This window comes from Malaclemys terrapin, chromosome 15, assembly GCF_027887155.1.
Source record: "Malaclemys terrapin pileata isolate rMalTer1 chromosome 15, rMalTer1.hap1, whole genome shotgun sequence".
NCBI classification, from domain to species: domain Eukaryota; kingdom Metazoa; phylum Chordata; order Testudines; family Emydidae; genus Malaclemys; species Malaclemys terrapin.
Window position 1 is genome coordinate 27,492,649 of NC_071519.1, and position 20,940 is coordinate 27,513,588.

General features: G+C 49.4%; 1 protein-coding gene across 1 annotated transcript in view; it reads right to left on the bottom strand.

The window, feature by feature from the left end:
• The window catches only part of GRIK4 (glutamate ionotropic receptor kainate type subunit 4), a 315,876-nt gene that overhangs the window by 22,717 nt on the left and 272,219 nt on the right, over positions 1–20,940 (bottom strand). Inside the window, exon 13 of the mRNA XM_054005285.1 lies at positions 2,663–2,776. Within this exon, the coding sequence (XP_053861260.1) occupies positions 2,663–2,776 (114 nt within the window). The remainder of the gene's footprint in view (positions 1–2,662; positions 2,777–20,940) is intronic.

Sequence of the window (20,940 nt, forward strand, 5' to 3'; positions counted from 1 at the left end):
TATCCTTGGGAAGCTCTACTGACTTCAGGTGGCTCACATAGGCGTTAACTGGCAAAACTTGGAGGTCTGTTCCTTGAGGTTCTGTTCCTAGTACCGTGCTGACTTGCTGCCTGTCCTATACATCACTTCACTTGACTGTGCCTTAGTTCCCAGCTATCCTGTGGCAATAATATCTGCCCACGTTTATAAAGGGCTTTGAGATCTAAGGATGAAAAAGCATGATACCAAGTAATATTATTTTGCATCTTGTCCAAACACAACCCCACCCGGCAGCACTGTTCCTTGAGAAATGGATCAGTACAGACATAGAGCCATCTGAATCAGTGATGCCTCCTCTGACACCCTAGGTGTTCCTCTACTGAGGGCCAGATTCAATCACACTGACTCATACCTTGTGCTATGAGTAGTTTCCCTGAAATCAATGGGACTACCTGAGAAGTAAAATACAATCTTACTCCCCAAGTGAGTAAGGGTGATAGGATCAAGCCCCTAGTTTATAATACACCTCTACTCCGATATAACGCGACCCGATATAACACGAATTCGGACATAATGCGGTAAAGCAGTGCTCCGGGAGGGCCGGGCTGCGCACTCCGGTGGATCAAAGCAAGTTCGATATAACGCGTTTCACCTATAACTAGGGTGACCAGACGTCCCGATTTTATCGGGACCGTCCCGATATTTCCTTGTTTGTCCCGCGTCCCGACCGACATGCGGTCGGGACAACCGGACAAACAAGGAAATGCCCCGGAGCCTAGAGCCCGGAAGTGCTCGCACCCCACCCCCCGCCCCGACTCCGCCCCCTCCTCCCCTGATTGGCTCCCTCCCCGAATCCCCGCCTCTTCCCCGGGCTCACCATTCCTCCCCCCTCCGCAAGCGCTGGAGGGAGGCCCGGGAGACTCAGGGGAAGCGCGGGGCCGGGGTGAGTGAGAGTCCGGCCTGGCCCCGAGCAGGCAGGACGCAGTTGGGTGGTAGGGAGAGGAGGGGGGCGGCCCGCGGGGCCAGGCGGTGGCTGTTCTCCCCCCCCCCGGTCAGCGGGACTCGGGAGCAGCCGCTGCTGCAGCTCCCACTGCCGCAGGGGAGGAAGCGGCCATGGCGCTCCGCGGCTGCGGCGCCTCCGAACCCCCCAAGCCGGGGCCTGCTGCGGGGACCCAGCAGCGCGCACGCTGCGCCCAGCCCCTGGCCAGTCGCGTCTGGGCTGCTGCCCAGCTGGTGCTATCCCGCGGCGGCCCCGGAGCGGAGGCATCGGCAGCCCAGCCCCGTTCGTTCCCCTGCGGGACCCGAGCGGGACGGGGGGGGCTGGGGCCTGCTGCCCCCACTCCGGGGCCGCCGCGGGATTGCACCAGCTGGGCAGCAGCCCAGACGCGACTGGCCAGGGGCTGGGCGCAGCGTACGCGCTGCTGGGTCCCTGCAGCAGGCCCCGGCTCGGGGGGTTCGGGGGCACCAGAGCCGCAGCCGCGGAGCGCCATGGCCGCTTCCTCCCCCGCGGCAGTGGGAGCTGCAGCAGCGGCTGCTCCCGAGTCCCGCTGCCCGGGGGGGGAGAACAGCCACCGCCTGGCCCCGCGGGCCGCCCCCCTCCTCTCCCTACCACCCAACTGCGTCCTGCCTGCACTCGGGGCCAGGCCGGACTCTCACTCACCCCGGCCCCGCGCTTCCCCTGAGTCTCCCGGGCCTCCCTCCAGCGCTTGCGGAGGAAGGTTTTTTTTTTTTTTTGGCCCCGCCCCCCGCCCCGCCCCCCCCGCCACCCCCCCCCACACACGTCCCGATATTTGTCTTTGGTGATCTGGTCACCCTACCTATAACGCGGTAAGATTTTTTGGCTCCCGAGGACAGCGTTATAGCGAGGTAGAGGTGTACCACTTTATACTTTCGATAAGCAAACTCTAGAGGTCTCCCATCCAAATACTAACCAGGCCCCATCCTGCTTGTCTTCAGAAACACCAGGAAATGATGCCGGAAAGTAGCATGGCTGGATAGCAATAGGCTGCAGCGTTTGTCATGGTCGTGCACCTGCTGCATTTGAAACCTGCTCCAGAGCCCACAGAACCAAACGGGAGCCTTTCCACTGACTTCATGGGCTTTGGATCAGCCTCTTCGGGTATGCCTGCATTGCAATAAAAGCGCCGCAGCATGGCTGCAGCTGGGCTGGGGCAGCTGACTCGGGCTGCGGGGCTAAATATTGCAGGTAGACATTCAAGCTCAGATTGAAACCCGGGCTCCGAAACCCCGTGAGGGGGATGGGACTTGGAGCCTGGGCTCCAAACCTCTACTCTGATATTTTTAGCCCCGCAGCCCGAGCCCCTCGAGCCCGAGTCGGCTGACCCAGGCACCAAGACTCGGTGCCAGAGGGGGTGGGGTTATTGCAGTGTAGACATATTCTTTGAGTCGGGTGGGGCAGATTGTGCAGTCCTCTGTGCGCTGAGCTCCCCCTGGAACCAGTGAGAGCTCCATGGGGGTTTTGGCACTGGGAGTCTGAATGGTAGTGTCTCTCCATCGAACCCATGCAGCTGAAACAGGGTGTGGGGGGGTGCAAATTTAAACATTTGCGTTTAAATAAGAAATCAAAATATTCGTCTGAGTCATTCATTATTCCCCTATAACTATGTGTGTTTGCATGCAAATAACTGTAATGACATACACGGTTATAAAATAAGTCTCTTACCATATGAACTCGGTAGAGAATGCTAATTCCCAAAGTCATGAAAGGTTTAGAGAAATCAATCACCTTCTCCCGTTCAGCCGTGATTGTCAGGCCAGCCACTGCCAAATCGGCTTTCTAAAGAGGAAGGAATGCAGAGAAGATCAACAGCCTGCCCCAAAGGCTGGACCCCAGCGGGGCAGAGAAACCACACTCCTGGCAGAAGGATCCCCAGCCCCAAAGGACTCATCCCCACAAAGTCAGCAAAACCCACGGCCAGAGAGACCCACCTATTCACTATGAGAGAAATCCCGGCCGCGTTGAAGTCAATGAGAGTTCTGCCATTGACTTCAATGAGACAGGAGGTTTCCCTCCTGGGTGTAATTTCACCTTGAGCAGAGGACTTTGGGTAAGGCCTAGGCCCCACATAGAGCCTAGGCCTTGTGCAGGGAATCTGCATGGGGTAAATTTCATCCCACGTCACTTCAGAGTGTGTTGCTGTCCAGGAGCAGTCAGTGCTCTACCAGTCTCACCAAGCCTTAGGCCAAGCTCAGAACAAAGACCAGTTCTCCCTTTTCCAAGATCAGGGCTTTGAGACATTCACCTCGCAGGCTTTCTCCCTCTTCCTGACCATAGTAAGCAGGGGCGCGGGGAGTTCCGAGACTCTCTTACCTCAATGTATCCATCTACAAAATACTACTCTACTCCCTGGCTCCACAGACCATGGCTGTCCTTGGCTGTTCTTGCAATTCCTTCCCCTGCCCTCCCGCCGCCTGTGGGCATATTTTTCCCTTTGATGGTCATTCACATTCAGAGCTCTGAGATCTTGCTTCATCTTCAGTGTGGTCGACCATGAGGGCAGACACTTAACTGGTCTGTTGTCCGTCATTCTAACCACATACCCAGGCCACTTTGGGATACTTGGATGAAAACAGCTGTAGAACTACTGAGTGTTGTAATGGTTTGAAGAGGAGACAAGCCCGACCCCACAAGACATGTCCTCCCCTTTCCAATAACAGGATTCTTGTTACTTACAGAGTGCCACAGGAGGGAGCTCACAGTTTAAACAAGATCATTAGAGATGCCTCCCAAGCCACAAAGTCTGCAGCATTGCCAACCCCAAGAGTTCAAAAATCATGAATCAGGCACGAAAAACAAAACAAACCATGAGATTGGCTTAAAAATCACGAGATTAAAAATAATAGTTTCTTTGCATCGACCTTCTAGGTTTTTGAACTTTTAGGCGGTGGCTCAAGTCACATTTTTCAAGCGTTTCTCCACTGCAGCCCTGTGGGCTAGAAATGTACTTTTTAAAACAAATGAAAACCGAGTGTCTCATGTAATCACTCGACTCCACGAGATGGAGCTTTTAAAACAAACTCATAAGACTGCCGATAAAATCGCAAGAGTTTGGCACCAGCTCCGAACTCTCCCAACAATCAGAAGAGGTATTTGAATGCAAGCTTTGCATGGGGACAAGGAGCAGGATGACAGATAATATAAAGGAGGAAAATGACACTGAGATGAAGGACTTGATGACAATGACACTGATGTGGATTGTGAGCATCTGAGAGACAGCTGGCAGTTTGGATAGAAGTCACAAAACAGCTCTAGTAAATCCTTTTTATACTCTTGGCTCCAGCTGACCCTTTCCATCCGCAGCAATTTTTGAGGTTTCCGGAGTGGAACAAACCCAAAAGCTTTTGAACATTTTTGCAAAAAACAGAATTGGGTCAAAATGTCCATTTACAGAGCAAAACTTGAGCTTTTTAATATGCAAAGGTGTGAGACTATGGTCTAGTGGTTAGGGTGCTGGCCAGTGATGTGGGGAAGATAGCTTCAAGACCCAGCTTGGCCTGAATCAGAGCAGAGTTTTTCAGCGCAGATCTCTGTGAATCAAACAGAGCAGGGATTTGAACCTCGCGCTCCCCCATCCCAAGTCAGTGAGCTAATCACCAGGCAATAGAGAGTGAGTGAGTCGATCGATCCGTCTCTGTTGAAACCGATACATCCCCATGAAACATTTCATTTAGTCTTTGCAACCAATTCTCCTCTTGGGCAGAAACAAAAAGAGAATATCAGCAAGAAAGGAGCCCCAAATAGCACTGGTCAAATATTTTGGGGACAAAAATATTCTGAATAAAAAAAACAGGCGGGGGCGAGGGGGGGGGACTCGCCAACCTTTGTTTTTCTGAAATTGTTTTTGAACCAAATCCTTTTGTTTTTCTCTCTCCCCTGCCCCACTTTTTCATGGGCAAACTAGAAAAAAAAAAAAGGGAAAAAAGAGGAGGGGAGGATGAAAGGGAAGGCAGAGAAAGAAGGAAAGGAAAAGGAAATATAAAAAAAAAATTGAACATTTTCAAAACAACATTTTTGAAACCAAAGATTTCCATGAAAACCCCCCAAACTTGCTCCTTGTGGAATGAAGATTATTTCAGGGTTTGTTTGTTTTTTCAAAAAAAGATCTTTATCATTTTTCAACCTGTGCAAATCCCAAAGGAAGGATGATGGGCTTGATTCTACACCCACTGAAATCAAGTGACTTCAGGGAGAGCAGGGTAGGGCCCTTTAAAGAGCACTATTGTTCTTGGACGAAACAGCGCTTTCCTTTATCCCGCACCCATCAGGCCAAGAGAAGAGAGTTTGCCAAGTTCAATACAACGGTAAAATGGCAGGTTGAAGAGACACTGGTGGCCATGTCACCAAAGCCACCAAAACACTGGCTGGGTCAGCATGGGGGAGTTTTCCTTACAGCTCCCACGCTGGCTCTGCTCTGTGAGGAGTGAATTTCAGCCTCCACAGCTGTCACTACTGCACCAGGAAACCAGCCCTGAACTCTCAAAGCTTAAAATGAAGTGAGTGACGCTATGAACCTACCCTCCGCCAAATGTATTTATTTTTCAGAAGAGGTTTTATATACCTTAATGAGGCAAAGCCAGCTTCCCCACCCACCTTTACCCCAGCACAGGTGTGTGGCAATCCCCAGATGCAGGGAAACCAGGGACTGTTCTATTATGTGGGGCAGGATTTGGGGAGGCCATAAAAGGGGGCACACACCTCCTATCGTAGCATGGGCTGTAATTCTGTGAGGAGGCTTTGAGGAGGAGCGGAGCAGCCTGGGGGAGAAGCACAGAGCTCAAAACCAGAAGGGGACCAGCAGATCATTTAGTCTGACCTCCTGCACATTCACACACCACCCCCCACACGTCCCACCCAGTTACTCCTGTACGGAGCCCAACCGCAGCCCTCAGAGACGATTGTGTGCCACAGGCCGAGAACAGGCAGGACCAAGGTACATTAATGCCCGAAGCCCCTGGAATGGCAGGGAACTGAAATATGTGCAGATCATCCTAGCAAGCAACCTGCGCCCTATGTTGCAGAGGAAGGCTGAAAAAACACAAAAAAACAAAGGGAAAAAAATACCCCCTCCCCCCCGCCCAGGTCCCTTTCAATCTGATTAGGGGAAATTTCCTTCCTCACCCTTAAAATGGCAATCAGTCAGAGCCACCAGCCAAGCACCAGAGAAAGAATTTCTGTTCAGCCTCTGAACACCGGCCCCACTCTCTCCAGTGTCTCATTTCCAGAATGCAAGGAGGGGGAATATTTCCTTCCTGACCCCACAGGCAACCAGCCAAAGCCCTGTGCAGAATCTAACGCAGATCCATTAGTGAACAGTAGCTACTGCAACCTCAATACTGTAGTCGCACCTGTGGAGCAGCTCCACAGCTGTTTTGTGGCTTGAGAACCCCAGTGACCTGCAGCACAGTTTGGCTCTCTGGCTTGTGAGATGCATAGGAGACAACAGTCTACTACTGCTGCCAGCAAATATATTTGGTCTAATAAGAACAGAAATGTTTTCAGGAAATAAATGAACAACAACAACAAACTATAAAAAACAAAAACATTTTCTCCCTTTGCACTGAAACAGTGTAGGAAACTGCTAGCTAGAAAAGTTAGAAAATGAAATCAGTAATAAACCAAATGTGAAAATAGTCACCTTAGTTTCACAATTTAAGCTAAATAAAATTAAAACAAGCAAATGAAATAACCCATTAGAGATCATCAGCAGAATTTGAACTGTGGCACAGACCTCGGGTAAAGGAATCTCTCCATCAGCTGGCAGCAGAAGCAGGCTGCTATCCTTTATGTGGGCCAACCACTAGAGGGCAACACAACACACATTCTCACAAGGTTGTAAAGTGCCATCAATGGGGTAAAGCAAATTAGATTTTTAAAAAATCCATCCATATTTAATAATCTTCTTATGCAGATAAGTGATTTTAATTTTAAATATGATTTTTATTATTATAGCTCTCTTTAATGGCTTCAATTGCTTTTTTTTAATAATAAGGTCTGCACTGTTCTCTCACATATATGTTTCTGTTATTTGCAAGAGGAAGCTGTCCCAGTCATGCAGGTGGGAAAAAAACAGCTTGTGTTTGGCATCCCTGAGTTTCACAAGGTTTGCAAGGCAGTCAATGCACTATAAAGCCTTGTAGGCCTGATAAAATATGCGACTTATTTCTCCACATCCGTGCCTTAGTTGTAAATGCACTGTGAGATGGCAAATTTGCATGTGTGCTTCATTCTGCATGCTGCCTGAACCTGCTGCTGTTGCAGGATTTTCTTAAGAATAACTGGATTAATCATCTTCTGGTAGAAGTGGGGGGGAAAAAATCCTTCCTCCATTCAAAGTCTCTCAGTTAAAGGGCTATAAAATACAGGAGGAGCGGCAAGAGCAAAAACAAAATGTTGGTTTATTGGAGTTCTATTTCATTACCTGCAGGAAGAAAGGTGGGGGGGGGGGGAAAGGCTAGCAGAACAGCAAAAATCTACCCCTGAGTTAGCAGGGTGTGTGGGTCGAGAAGGTGACATAGAATCATAGAACTGGAAGGGATCTCAAGAGGTCATCTAGCCCAGTCCCCTGAACACATGGCAGGACTAATTACACCTCATGTCACATTCTGGGCACATAAGATTTATTGGCGTAACCAGTGCCAGATTTTGTGGCTGTTTGGAGGCAGCTATAGATGATGTTTATGAAGTTCAGACTGGAATTAGTCACAGGTCAGGGGGAATTTCTACCTATCCAGCTGTCCACCTAAGGTATTTTTAAAAGGTATCTATCATCATAACCTGGCATGGTGTCTAGATACTCGATTAACTGGTGTTATATAAATACCACGAGTATTCAAAGATTGGCTCTATTGATCTGCATGCCATGGTATCTAAGAAATTCTACCACTTGGGGAGGCCTAAGATAGATCAAAAGGAGATCACCAGAGAGACTGTATCTGAGGTGTTAACCGGAATAGCACTAAGAATGCTCTTGTCCCACATCAATCAACAGGTCAGTTTTCTTAATCCTTTCTCTGGCTGCAGAGCTTCGTGTACATGGTCCTTCCCCGTGTCTCACCAGGCCAAAGGGGTATCTTCCCCGTCTCAACTCAGCCGTGGGTACCTTTGGCTTTAGACGTGGTTGTGATCTACAATTAGCTGTGTTGGCTGCTGCAACATCTCTTTCCAAAGCACACTGCAGGCAGTGCAAAGGATTCTGGGGCACATGTGGAAACTCAAAAGACACCCAGTGCAGATGACTAAGCACAGAAACAGGAACACACTTTTCCAAGATGCAGTGACACAGGTTGGGAGGGAAGGCTTAGACAGGAGAATACAGAGGAGCCACTGAGCCAGCACAATGACCTTTCTTGCTGCATAAATGGCTTGGTGCTTTAAGGAGGAGGAGGTTTGTGACTCCACCTAATGGTAAGATCAATTCCGCCCATGTGCCAGGAACAATTTCTGTGTGGTAGCTGTTGAGCAAAAGACAGGTGGGCGTCAGTGGACTTGTAGACAGGAGAGCTCAGCAACTAACTATGTGAGGAAAGTAGTACCCCTAAGAGAGAATCGTGGTCAGACATGGGGAGAGGCTACATGTTTGATACAACATCCCCGAGGGAGGAGAGACTAAGTCAGATTGTCCTGGCAAGAAGCAAAGCAACTTCTACAATCCTGGAAGACTTTGTTCCAAGGTTACCGCGTCTCGGTGTCACAGTAAATCCTATTTCCTGTGCTGTACGTTGAGACGGCTTATACAAATCTGAAGAGACTGTTCGCCTGAGACTGTGGAGATAGGAGAAACGATTCTTTTTAAAATATCCAGCTTCAGTGGTGAAGAAAGAAAAACCTATATAAAGGAATCGCAAGTGTCCTTTACTCTGAATATAGGCCCCTTGCACACAAACTCTCAGCATTTTCTTCTCCTGGCCAGGAATTATTTTGAGCATCTAAATTTGCTGACCGAGGGTCAGATCCTCAACTGGTGTAAATTAGCATAGCTCCCCTGATGTTAAAGCACCGATACAAAGGGGCAGTAAAGTAGCCAGACTTAGCCAGCTGATAAGGCCCCACCCTCAGGGAGCTTTCGTCTGATGCAGAGCCGGCATACCCAGCACCGAGTCACTCTCAGCCCTGGCATAAAGGGCAGCAGGAGATGCTGGCAGAGTTTACTGCGCTCCAGCTATTCCCAGCTCCCATACTCTCCTTTCACAACCTTTCCAACTGGCAGAGCTTAGAGCAGCCCCCGGTTGCTCTAACCTACACAAGATCTAGTTCAAATCCATCCCTCTCTGTGATGCACAGAGTGAAAACCCTGTGACGCAGAGGACCTGGGCCTTTATTTCTTTATTATTATTGTGCCGTATCTGAGGCTCTCTCACACACACACTGGGAAATCACACAGAGGCATTAAACTTTGGTGAGCCATACCCATTTGTACTCTGTGCCTGAATATCATCTGACTAGAGCTTGTGCCTTTTGCCTCAAAATGGCCAAGAGAGATGGGGTTTTTCCCCCCCATGACTCACTGAGGTCAACGTATCTTAGTAACACTAGGAGCTTTGCAAATGTTAATGCTCTACACCCACTCCTCACTTGAACAGAGGCAGAAGTTATTTTGATTTCATATCGCCACATCTTGGGCAGACACGCACCTTCCTTCCTTGCTGCTTTTGCGCTCTGCCCAAGTTCGAGCCTCGAGTCTCCCCCCTCTCCGTCCAAGTGCCATGTGTGCATCTCATGCTGCCATTATCTACGCTGTGTCCCAGCTATAAATGTTAAATAAACTCAAAAAAGACAAAGTGCATTATTGTAGCGCAGCCAGATGCTTCCAGAGCAGAAGACTGCTGAAATGAGAACAAAAGACTCGCTGGATCAGAGGATCCCCTGGTGGACTGGTGTTTGAAATGAAACGTATGACCTGCCTTAACTAAAGCTGCCATTAAGCATTAATGCTGTCGGCGTTCTGAACACACACACGGAAACGCACTTGCGCTGCAGCTGGGAACGTTATTAACTGGTGAGACTGAGCCTGGATTCTGAGCTGTTACACTATTAAACAGCCTGAAGAAGTAAAACCCTGGGATTTTCCATCCAGAGGACCCGGCTCTCTCCTCCGGTACCGCCCTCACTGCATAGACGGCTCATCCGGACACTAAAGGTGATAGATGGCGCGTGATGTTAGTCGACAGTTTGGTAAGAAAGGAACTCATGCCAGTTCCCCATGGCCCTTAGGAAGGCCTGAGAGATGATCCCTGCCCTAGCCCTTAATAATAGCAATGCCTGTTTTTTATAAAGCATTTCTCATCACTAGATCTCAAAACACTTTAGATCCTCACAACACACTTGTGAGGTAGGGGAGCATAATTATCCTAATTTTATAGATGGGGAACTCAGGCACAGAGAGGTGCAAGGTCCAAAGCCATGCAGGAAGTCCCTGGTGAAGCAGGGAAATGAACCACAGCCTAAGTCCGTGCCCTAATCATTGGACACAAACCTAGCTCCCTTCAACTTCTCACCTGCTTCCTGCCAAGCTGGTGGAACCAAACTCAGTGAAAACCCCGAAGACTTGATGGTTTTGAGCAGATGATTTTGTGTGACTTCACCCCCGGTGACACATGCCAGGTTGACAGGCCTGGAAGCACTGGGTTTTCCAAAGCACCTTTAGGAGTGTGAGTCCTGGACTTCCAATAAGATCTCTGCTCCTAAATCCCTTAAAAGCTTCTGAAAAATCCAGGCATTTTATCCACAGAACAGGGATGGGATGATCAATGTCAGCACAAGCTTCCTTCTGCAGTGCCCACACATGTGCTTCGCCCCTGGACCATGTCTGAGATGGAAAAGGGTGCTTCAATCTTCCTGACTCGTTCAGTTCTTAAGACTGTCAACTAAGGGCCAATTAGTGCCATCACATGGCAACTACCTTCAGTCACTATGGAAACAGGCTTGATTCCAGCCGAAGACCTAGATGATCTAGATGCAGAAGTCTCCATGGTTCATCACCCATCGAGTCCATCAAAGGGGAAAATTTTCATTCTGGTTTGCCTAAGGGTGGGAGGGAATAGAGCACGATACCACAGCACTTGAGGGAGTGGCTGCAAGTGTGCGATATTTTTACATCCCATGTTAGTGATGGGAGAACCAGTCTGGACAAAAGCAGCGTTGCCAAATCATTACCCCCCTCTATAACTGAACCTGAAACTCTCAACAGCAATGGAGCAAAGGTGTGTGGGGTCCTGATCTGCTAGTGGGTAATGTCTGGCCCAGTCTCCCCACCCCCGCCTGTCTCAGCTGCTCCAAGTGGACACTTCTTCCTCCAGCTCCCACGTGAGACATCCTGCCAGCACCAACAGCTAGCAGAAATCAGCTGTGCCGTGCTCCTGTGCTTTCTCTGCTCTTATGGCCCAAGGATCCCACCTGTATTCCCCTCTCCCCCGACCCCAGACCTTTCTAAAGAGTCTGAAATCTTTGGCTAATATTCCCCACCTTCCTATGGGTTTTTTGATGCCTCTGAACTACCAGGTCCTGGCTGCAAGGGGAGGGGATCTGAAAACTAATCTGGCAAAACTCCTAGTAGCTGGGGTGGCACCCTGCCTCTTTCACCTGTTTCGTGCCATCCAAACTGTTTTCCAAGTCTAGCATTTTGGGGGGATGGTTATTTCTCGCTGCCTTTATTCCCCTTCACCCAATCCCACCAAATATATTGAGGCTTGATCGATACTTAAAACTGATACAGGCATTGCTATGTCAGCCAGGGGGTGAAAAAAAACACACACCCTAGTGACAAAGCTATGCCAACAGCCCTTCCAGCCCAGCGTAGATACAGCTGTGCCAATGGAAGAGAGCTGCTTTGGACACAGCTAATGTTACTCGGGGAGGTGGTGTTCTTATTCCTTCCATCAGCCTACGCTGCGTCTACACTGGGGCAATGTCGGCCCAGGCTCTCTAGTGTAGACACAGCTTTACATTCCTCACTGTCTGCAATGCAGCTGCAATGCAGCGGGGCTCTCTGGAGGCTCACAAGGCTGGACGAGGAGTTTTTAATAGCAGAGTTTGTTCAGCTGACAGCCTGCTCACCTGGCTGGTGGTTAGAGCGTGCTCAGCATTGCAAGGGAACGTGTGATGCTCCGACCGACCAGATCAAATCTGCCGAATTGCACCGGGGTGTGGCTGGTCTGTATGGATCCATGTACTGATTGTTTACACTCCAGCTGCCCACTGCATTTGACAGTAGCCTGTTGGGACCTGCTGCAGCTCCCATTGTAGTCAAAGGGAGCAGCAGAATTGGGCCCTAGAACTTGATATTGTTACATGCATTTGAAGCGAGGGACTATTTAAAGTCCCTCCGAACTGCTGTTTTTAAGGGCATGTATGAATCGCCGGCTTGTGAACGGCAATAGGCTGAAAGCCCTAGGGGCGAAAGTCTGCTTCAGCCACAGCACAGAGATCAGTAGCAGGACAAGCTTCTCCCCCAGCCCCGCCTCCAGCAGCGTCTCTCAACTCCAATGCTGAGTCACCATCTCCAGGAATGGAAGCAAAATCCAGAGTCTGTGGCCCCCAGGACTGGCTCCAGGCACCAGCGTAGGAAGCTGGTGCTTGGGGCGGCCAATTCAAAGGGGTGGCACTCCATCCGGTATCGGGGCAGCACATCCGGGTCTTCGGCAGCAATTCTGCGGCGGGTCCCTCATTCCCTCTCTTCCTGTTTGAGCTGCCGCCGAATTGCCGCCGAAGAGGAAGAGAGGGAGGACTCGCCACTGAACTGCCGCTGAAGAAGAGGCACGATTTAGCTGCCGCCGAAGTGCCGCCATTCGTCTTTTTTTTTTTTTTTTTTGGCCACTTGGGGCGGCAGAAAAGCTGGAGCCAGCCCTGGTGGCCCCATTCAGTCCTTGGCAGCAGCAAGGGTGAAGAACTGTGGAATGTGGATGCTTATCCACTGGGAACAGCAACACGACAATTTCACGCAGAGCACCGAACAGCCACTGGCGGGGACAGAGCTCGCTTCCAAGGCGGGCTGGATTCAACCAGGGGCCTAACAGTGAAACACTCCACATTCCCTTAACAATCCTCTAAGCCCTTCAGTCTCACCTGGTCCTACGAGGTGTCAAGTGCTCTTAGCGTCCATTGAAGTGAATGAGAGTTGAGGGTGACCTACACCAAAAGTCTGCTTGGGCCTCATTTCAGAGCCCGCCGTAAACGTAAGGGGATGCAGTCGGGTCCCGTTGGGTTGGTGTGGTCAGCATGCTTTGTGATGGGAGACTGGCTGATCCGAACCAAGCCTGAGTGTGTGCTGTGCGGATTGCATCCGATCGGAGCCTGATGCTTGCACTCAGGTCCTGTCAGGTTTGGGTCTGATTGCAAGGATCTACCCCACCCTTCCAAGGAGGTGTTCAGGACCGGGCACGGGGAGCAGCCAGGTTGGCTGGAAGTGAACTATCCTAGAGGGTCTGGTCCTATTTAAAGCAGCACTGATGCTTTCTGCCTACCTGCCCTCTGGGCTCTACTGTGGATTCAAAGTAAAGACCAGAAGCAGCCCAGTGTGACTCTCAACGTGCTGAGAGCGAGGAGAGTTCTGCAGGATGTAACGCAGGGCAATTAAAGACACCTCTGTTGGAATTCTGACAAAATTAGTCACACGGGGTCCATGGCTCACATAACAGACTCTTCCTTAGACGGTGACCCTCCCTTTGCTTATCCTCTCTGTCTCTTCTTTCCACCCCCTCAACCTATTTGTCTTATTTGGCTTTAACGTGAGTCAGATCCGCCAATGCAGTATCATGCGAATGTACTCCCTGCATCCCCCATCCCTCCGCCCTGCTTTTCTAACTGAACACTGGCACCAACACCCTATGGTACTGCGAAGTAAAGAACAAACTGCTATCCAGTGGAGGGAGGATGCAGGTTGTTTGTCCCACCTGCCAGCGGCACTTCACCTGGTTTTTAAAGAGTTTGCTTTGTGCTTGATTTCCTCTCCCCTCTCCACTTTTAAGCAAAATTCATGCTGGCGAAAGGCCAGACCTGGGAGACTGACATCCTCTCTTTAGCCACAAAATAGGTATCTCCAATACATCAATGAACATGAGCCTTCATCTAGAGGGGAATTCCATTTTTAGGGCCCATTCAATTTTTGGCCTGCCTGCTGAGGTGCCCATTGTGGTGATAGTCACACTTCTGACGAGGAAATGGACTGATATTCCAGGCAATCATCAAGTGGTAAGAACTTGGATTGCTGCTGACCGGAGCTGGATTCAACCCCATGACCTTGCAGGGAAAAGCTCCGTCGGCTGGCAGCAGTCCTGCCAGGCCATCCATCGCCAAATGTTTTTGATCACAGCATAATCGACAGCATTTGTCCCTTTCACACTCAAGGCATCTTAGTGCACGTGGTGCTGCAGGGCCAGGCTTGTGTTGGAGTACTAGCTGCGGAGCTGGAGCTGACAATCTTGTGTTTTCACCTACCACCCTCTGCTGCCCCCTCCTCTCTAAGAGGGTCAGTGGGACCCCTAGGGAAGTCAGTACGAGCTTTACAAGATCCACACTGGTCTGATTGTCCCACCTTGTTGGAATGCATTATCATTTTTCTTATGTTGCTGTGGTCCATCGAGACCCCCCAGGCTAGCATGGTATCACCCAGAGGACCAGGCCTCCATTGTCCTGGGTGCTGCACACCCCCATAGGAAGATACTATCCCGGCCCATCGCAGCTAACCCTAAGAGTTGTTCTTGTACCCGCGACGAGGCACTTTCGAGAGATGATTGAAATGATGCCTACAGCAGCTGGCAGGTGACGTTGGGTGCACAGCTAGTCTGCCGGGGTACATGCTCGTACGGTTGTTACCTTGTCCTCCCTCTCTAGCCGTTTGTTTCCTCCCCCCGTTGCATCTTGTTGTTAACCTAGACAGTAAATGCTTTGGGGCAGGGACTGTCTACTCCGCGTCCCTGATTCGAGCCTTTAATGTGCCGCCGCAACACATATAATAAATAAGCCATGAGGACGACAGGGGTGACTTGTAGCGAGCCGCAGCTTAAGTTCCTGCTGATTAAGTTGCATGGTGAGTAACTTGTCCCTTAGTTTAGCCTCATTCTTTATGAAAATGAGGGATGAGAGACAGGTGGATTGGAAGCCTTTGATAGCTGTTGCTTCTGAATCCCTCACAGCAAACCTTGCTCCCCAGCGCTGTCACAGCACGGGAGTTAATCCCTGAAGTCTCATCACAAGATGACGCACAGACACTGAGCCTAGCCAGCCACTCGCTACCAAAAGGCAGCCAATGCAGTTGTGTCAGAATAAAGGGGAAGCTGTCACATTGCCTTGAAAATACAGTTATTGGCTTGTATCAGGCTAGTAAATGCATTCCGGCTCGAGGATGAGAGAACCATCAGGGACTCAAAGTGAGAGACGATATTGTAAAAGGAAAAAAAAAAAAAAGAGACATTCTCTCAGCCTATCCCTGCAGGCTGGGGCACTGAACACTAAGCAATGTGCGAGCTCTGTTATTCTTTCCTGTTTCCTTGTGATAGTCAGTGCTCATACAAGGTGTCAGCCTGACAACTGGAGATTGAAGTCTTCAATCCAGCCACAGGACAGGAATAGCAAAGGAAGGTCTGATGCGGTCTTGCTACTGCACTTCAGTCCTGAGCGCACCTCTAAGGACAAGAAAGGAGGCCAGCACCTATTAGCGGGGTGGTTTCTGGGAAATACGGATACTTTTATTAGGAACTGGGTGGAGTCCTCCCAAATTAATTTCGCCTCTGTCAAACAGCCATCAGACGGTAACAATTTTATGTGACCACTGGCCTGAGCTGGATCCAAACTGCTGACCTACATATGAAAGACGACGGCCCTTTCACTAATCGCCTGAGTCATCCTGTCTGCGTGTTCCTCAGCTCTTAATTAGTTTTGCGTGCAGGTCGATAGATATGTACTTGTCTATTTGGGTCAATAACAAACTTGTATTTCTATAGCATCCTTTTCAGTCATATCTTAGGGCCCTGAAGAATTAGCCATAATAGAATTACCAGCACTAAAGATTTAATCAATGGCTGGTTAAATTAGAAGCAATACAATGAAATACTTTTTTCTTCCAGCATCTAGCCGCTCTGTGGAGATTCAGTGCCCCAGGGGCTGGGGGTCATCAAGTCAAATACTGTAGCAGGATATTAAAATAGGGATGGATAATTTTCTGACCTTCCTAGGCTAAGAGCATGGTAACCAAATCTCATGCTTCTGGCCATTAACAGACCTCCTGCAGGGGTCAGGAAGGAATCACCCTCTAACCATTGTACATCACTGCATAAGCAATTAGGTGCTTTGCCTTCCTCTGCACCATCAGGTATTGGCCACTGTTGTAGGTATGGTAACATAGCTGAAGAACAAGAGGTCTGAACTACTATGGAAAATTCCTCACTGAACAGCACAGAACTCAGTCAAGGGGTGCAATCCTAGAAGGGGTTACAGTGGCTTTAAAAACCTTTGTTCCCTGATTCTGGGCTGCTCTGAGAGCTGGAGGCTGGAGAGGCCCCTGGAATAATTTAGATAGCTCTGGGGACCTGTCTGGCAGCCTCCCAGAGCTGCCCTGGGGGCCACAGTTCTGCCTGGAATCTCCACAGGGTTCCTGCCCAGTGCTTCAATTCTGCCAGGGCTTTTGAGGGGATCCTCAGAGGGCAGCCTTCCCTCTGTCACCCACAGGGACTATGATGTGAAAATCCTCTGCTGGCCAGATATGGATTATTTAAGGCTCCTTTACGCCACCTTAGCCCTCTCATCCAGCGTACAGGGGCCAAGAAGGGGCTGACTGACAATCTTACCCAGTGTTGAGCGACAGAGTCCTGTGGCACCTTATAGACTAACAGATGTATTGGAGCATAAGCTTTCGTGGGTGAATACCCACTTTGTCGGATGCGTGTTCGCCCACGCAAGCTTATGCTCCAATACGTCAGTTAGTCTAGAAGGTACCACAGGACTCTCAGTTGCTTTTTACAGATCCAGACTAACATGGCTACCCCTCTGATACTTTACCCTGTGTTGTTACTGATAATCATTCATGGGTGGGGTAACTTCCTCTTCATCTAGTCCTGCCAGATCAACCAAGAAAAGTCACATTCCAAAATCTTACCTCTTTGGCATTACAGAGCCCAATTTGCAGTGATGACCACTAAGGCTCAGATCCTGCAAACACTTAGCCATGCGCTTAACTCTACACACGAGGGTAGTCCCACTGACATCTATGGGGCCACTCAGGTGCCGAGCGCGAAGCATCTGCAGGATCAGTGCTTATGTTTGTGGATGCAAAAACCCAACAACAACAAAACCTGCAGATGCAAAACTGCCTGTAAAATTAGAGGGTGGGCTGCAAATCAGTCCCCTTGAAGCTAAGGTACTTTTGCAGTTTTATTCACTAACTTAATTTCAGTTAGGCTGAGCAGCTCTTCCCAAATTGCTCTGAGCTGGGATCCAGGCACGGGACTGGAATACTTCAGACCTTTTGAATGGGAAGGGATGTGAGCAGCAGAGTTGGGTGGCTTTGACTTAGGCCTGGTCTATACTGGCGTTGCAGCCACTGCTTAGCTGCACAAGTGCAAACCTCGAGTGTAGGCATGATTTACACTGGAGCAGTGTGATCTGTACAGTGCAGCTCCTGGCAGACATTGGGTGAATGGCCTTTAGTATACAGGAGTTCAGACTACATAATAAATAATAATAATACTTAGCTCTTACATAGCACTGTTCATCTATAGATCTCAAAGCATTTTACACAGGAGGTCAGTAGCATTATCCTCATTTTACACATGGGGAAACTGAGGCACTGACAGCTGAGGGGACTAACCCCAGGTCACCCAGCAGGCCAGTGACAGAGCCAGGAATAGAATTCAGGATTCCAGAGTCTCCGTCCAGTTGCTAGCCACTAGGACCACTGCCCCCCCTTGCATTGGATAATCATAATGGTCCTCCCAGGCCTTAAAAAGGCAAGAAAATTTGTATCTGGCTAGAGACGTGCAACAGTGCAGGTACAGTGGTGTCTAGACTGGGAGTTCTGCCAAGTGAATTATTATTCAGTCTCTCGTGAATGATTATTATTATTTCTATAGCAGTCGTGCCTAGACAGGCCATTTGTCTGGTTTTAAACTGGACAGTCCTGCTTTTAAATAGTTTGTCCCCTGTTTGCTACTGAGACAAAACTGGACATGGTTTTGCCAGTAGCCCGCACAGGGGACGCCATTTTGAAAAGCACAGGCATCCCCCCCATGCCTGCAGGAGCTGGCCTGCATGGTGCAGGCGAAGTCATGCCGCTGGCTCCTCAAAATGGCATTCTCCGGGAGGCATGATCTCACACGTGTGGTGCAGCGAGGTCATGCTGTCAGGGCTGGGGTCGCACCAATCCCATCCGAGTGGTGCTTCAGAGCCCCAGTCATGGACCACTGTCCTGTTGTGCTGGGTGTCCCACAAACACCTAAGCGGCACATGTGCACTTCAGTACGAGAGCCCATGTGCTGAATAAACCCAGAGAAAGTATCCTCCCTCCCATTTCCATTGCTAGAGGCGCTGAGGGTGGATTGAGTAGAAACAATGAGATGGAATTAAGAAGGAAATTACATTTGTGCTGAATGTCAGGGGAAAAATAAACCGTCCTCAAGTCTGAGCGCTATCTGGCTGCTGGATCTATCAAGGGAAAAGGCATTTGAAGCTGCTCTGGAGAAAAACACTAGACATGATACTGGTAGGGTTGGGAGAGACAGGGTCTAAACCAAAGCCCACTGAAGGCAACTGAAAGATTCCAATAGCCTCTGGCCTAGAAAGAACAAGGCCTAGCATGCATTTCTCTTTATTCTGTTTTCTCCAGCTCGGTCCTCTTGGCACAGGAACAAAAACCCTCCTGAACTAGAGTTAAATGAGTTATAAATACTTTGTTTCTGTGCGGAGGTGGTTCAAACACTTATGTCCCCAAAAATCAGCAGTTAGCATTTAACAGAGAGGTGCCGTCAAGGTTAGTAGGCCAAAAATGTCACGGGCGTGTTTCTTTCTTCCCTTTGTTTACCGAGATCACACACTGCTTTGTATGCCTTCTTCCGCACCTTCCAAAAGAAATGTCGCAGCGCTGTTTTATATATAGCTAGAGATGGATAAAATCTCTGCCAACAGCCCAGAGGATTTGCAAACAATCGGACAGAAAATACAAAAAATAAAAAATAAGAGGCCAGAATCGCAGCTGGGGTCAGTTTCCATATCTCCACGGGGAAGATGGATGGTTTAGGAGTTAGAGCAGTTCTTTCAAGCTAGCATCCTGTCACAGACTTTCTGGGCAAATCATTTTTAAACTCTGTGCCTCAGGATAATGGTACTTCCCCTATTTCATGGGGACAAGGGTGTTGAGAGGATAAATACATTAAGGGCTTGTCTACAAGACCATTTAGTTTGCGGCAAACTGAGGCGTGAATCTAGTCTGCCACACACTAACTGTCCCCAATGCATGCACCCTGCTGACGTGTGCTAACAGCTGGTTAGTGTGCTTTGACCTCCACCACTTTGAAACAGGAGTAGATTAAAGAGGGCTAAGGAAGCCAGCTTGCTGCAAGCTAAATGTTCGTGTGGACAAACCTTAAGGATTGTGAGGCACTCAATTACTACAATGACAGGGGCCAGATAACTACCTTAGACTGATTTTAATGGAGCTATGGTGATTTCCACCAGCTGAGTTCTGCAGTCCAGTTCTCACAAGCACCCCCATAACACCAAGCCAGCGAGCAAACCAATACAGGTTTTGATAATACCTCTCTTAATCATTTGTTCTTATGTACCTGGTTTTACCAAGGACCTCAAAGCATTTTCCAAACCATATTTATTTAAGCCTCAGGGTCCCGAAGAAAGGATAATTATCCCATTTTGCTAGTGAGGGGAAACTGAAGGATGGAGAGGTGACACAGACTGCCCACGCTCACACATGCAGAGAGTTACTAGCAAATCCAGAAACAGAACCCAGCAGAGACCTCAGGTTTTCTGCTCCACCCACAGGACAATATTCCCGGCCACAGCTAGGAACAGAACCCAGCAGTCATGACTCCCAGGCCCCTTTCTAACTCAGAGCCATAACTAGGGATTTTTGCGCCCGAGGCAAGGGACAGGGGCGGCACGTCCGGCTCTTCAGCGGTGGGTCCCTCTCGGACGGAAGGACCTGCCACCGAATTGCTGCTGTTCTTCGGCGGCAATTCGGTGGCAGGTCCTTCCCTCCTAGAGGGACTAAGGGACCCACTGCCGAAGAGCAGGACGTGCCACCCCTCTCCCTTGCCGACGACCAGCGGCAGTTTGGCAGTGGGTCCCTCAGTCCCTTTTGGAGGAGAGACTTTCTGTGCCCACCACCTTCTGCGCCCGAGGCAAGTGCCTCACTCGCCTTGCCCTCGTTACTGCACTGTTCTAACTAGACCCTGAATCCTGACTTCTAGCCTCCTGCTCCAACCACCAGATAACATCCCTCCCCCCCAACACGAGCCTGGGCTGGGTCCAAAGCATGGGGCTCATTGAAAAGTTTTTGCTGAAACTGTTTTTCTGTGAGAACGTTGATTGTCAGCTAAACAAAAGCTTTTGCAGAAAGTGTCTGCTTTTTTGCAGAAACTGTTGTTTCCATCAAAAACTTTCTGCCTGAAAACCCTAAACTTGTGGGTTTTTTTTCCAAAATGTGCTTTTCTTTTTAATGAAACATTGCAATTTTCCATGGGGGGTGGGGGTGGGGGGGCGTGGAATGATTCAGGACTCCCAGGCCCCTACTCCAACCACTAAATCACATTCCTTAACGCAGCAAAGGCAAGGAGGATCCAGCAGGCCTAGTTCCTGCTCTAACCACTAGGAACACTGTCCCAGTGAGTTAAAATGCATTTACAATTATGAAAAAAAACCCTTTTAACGCAGATCTTCATGTCAGATTCTCATTTACTGAATAAAACCACAATCATCATCATCATCTTATGATCCCTTAT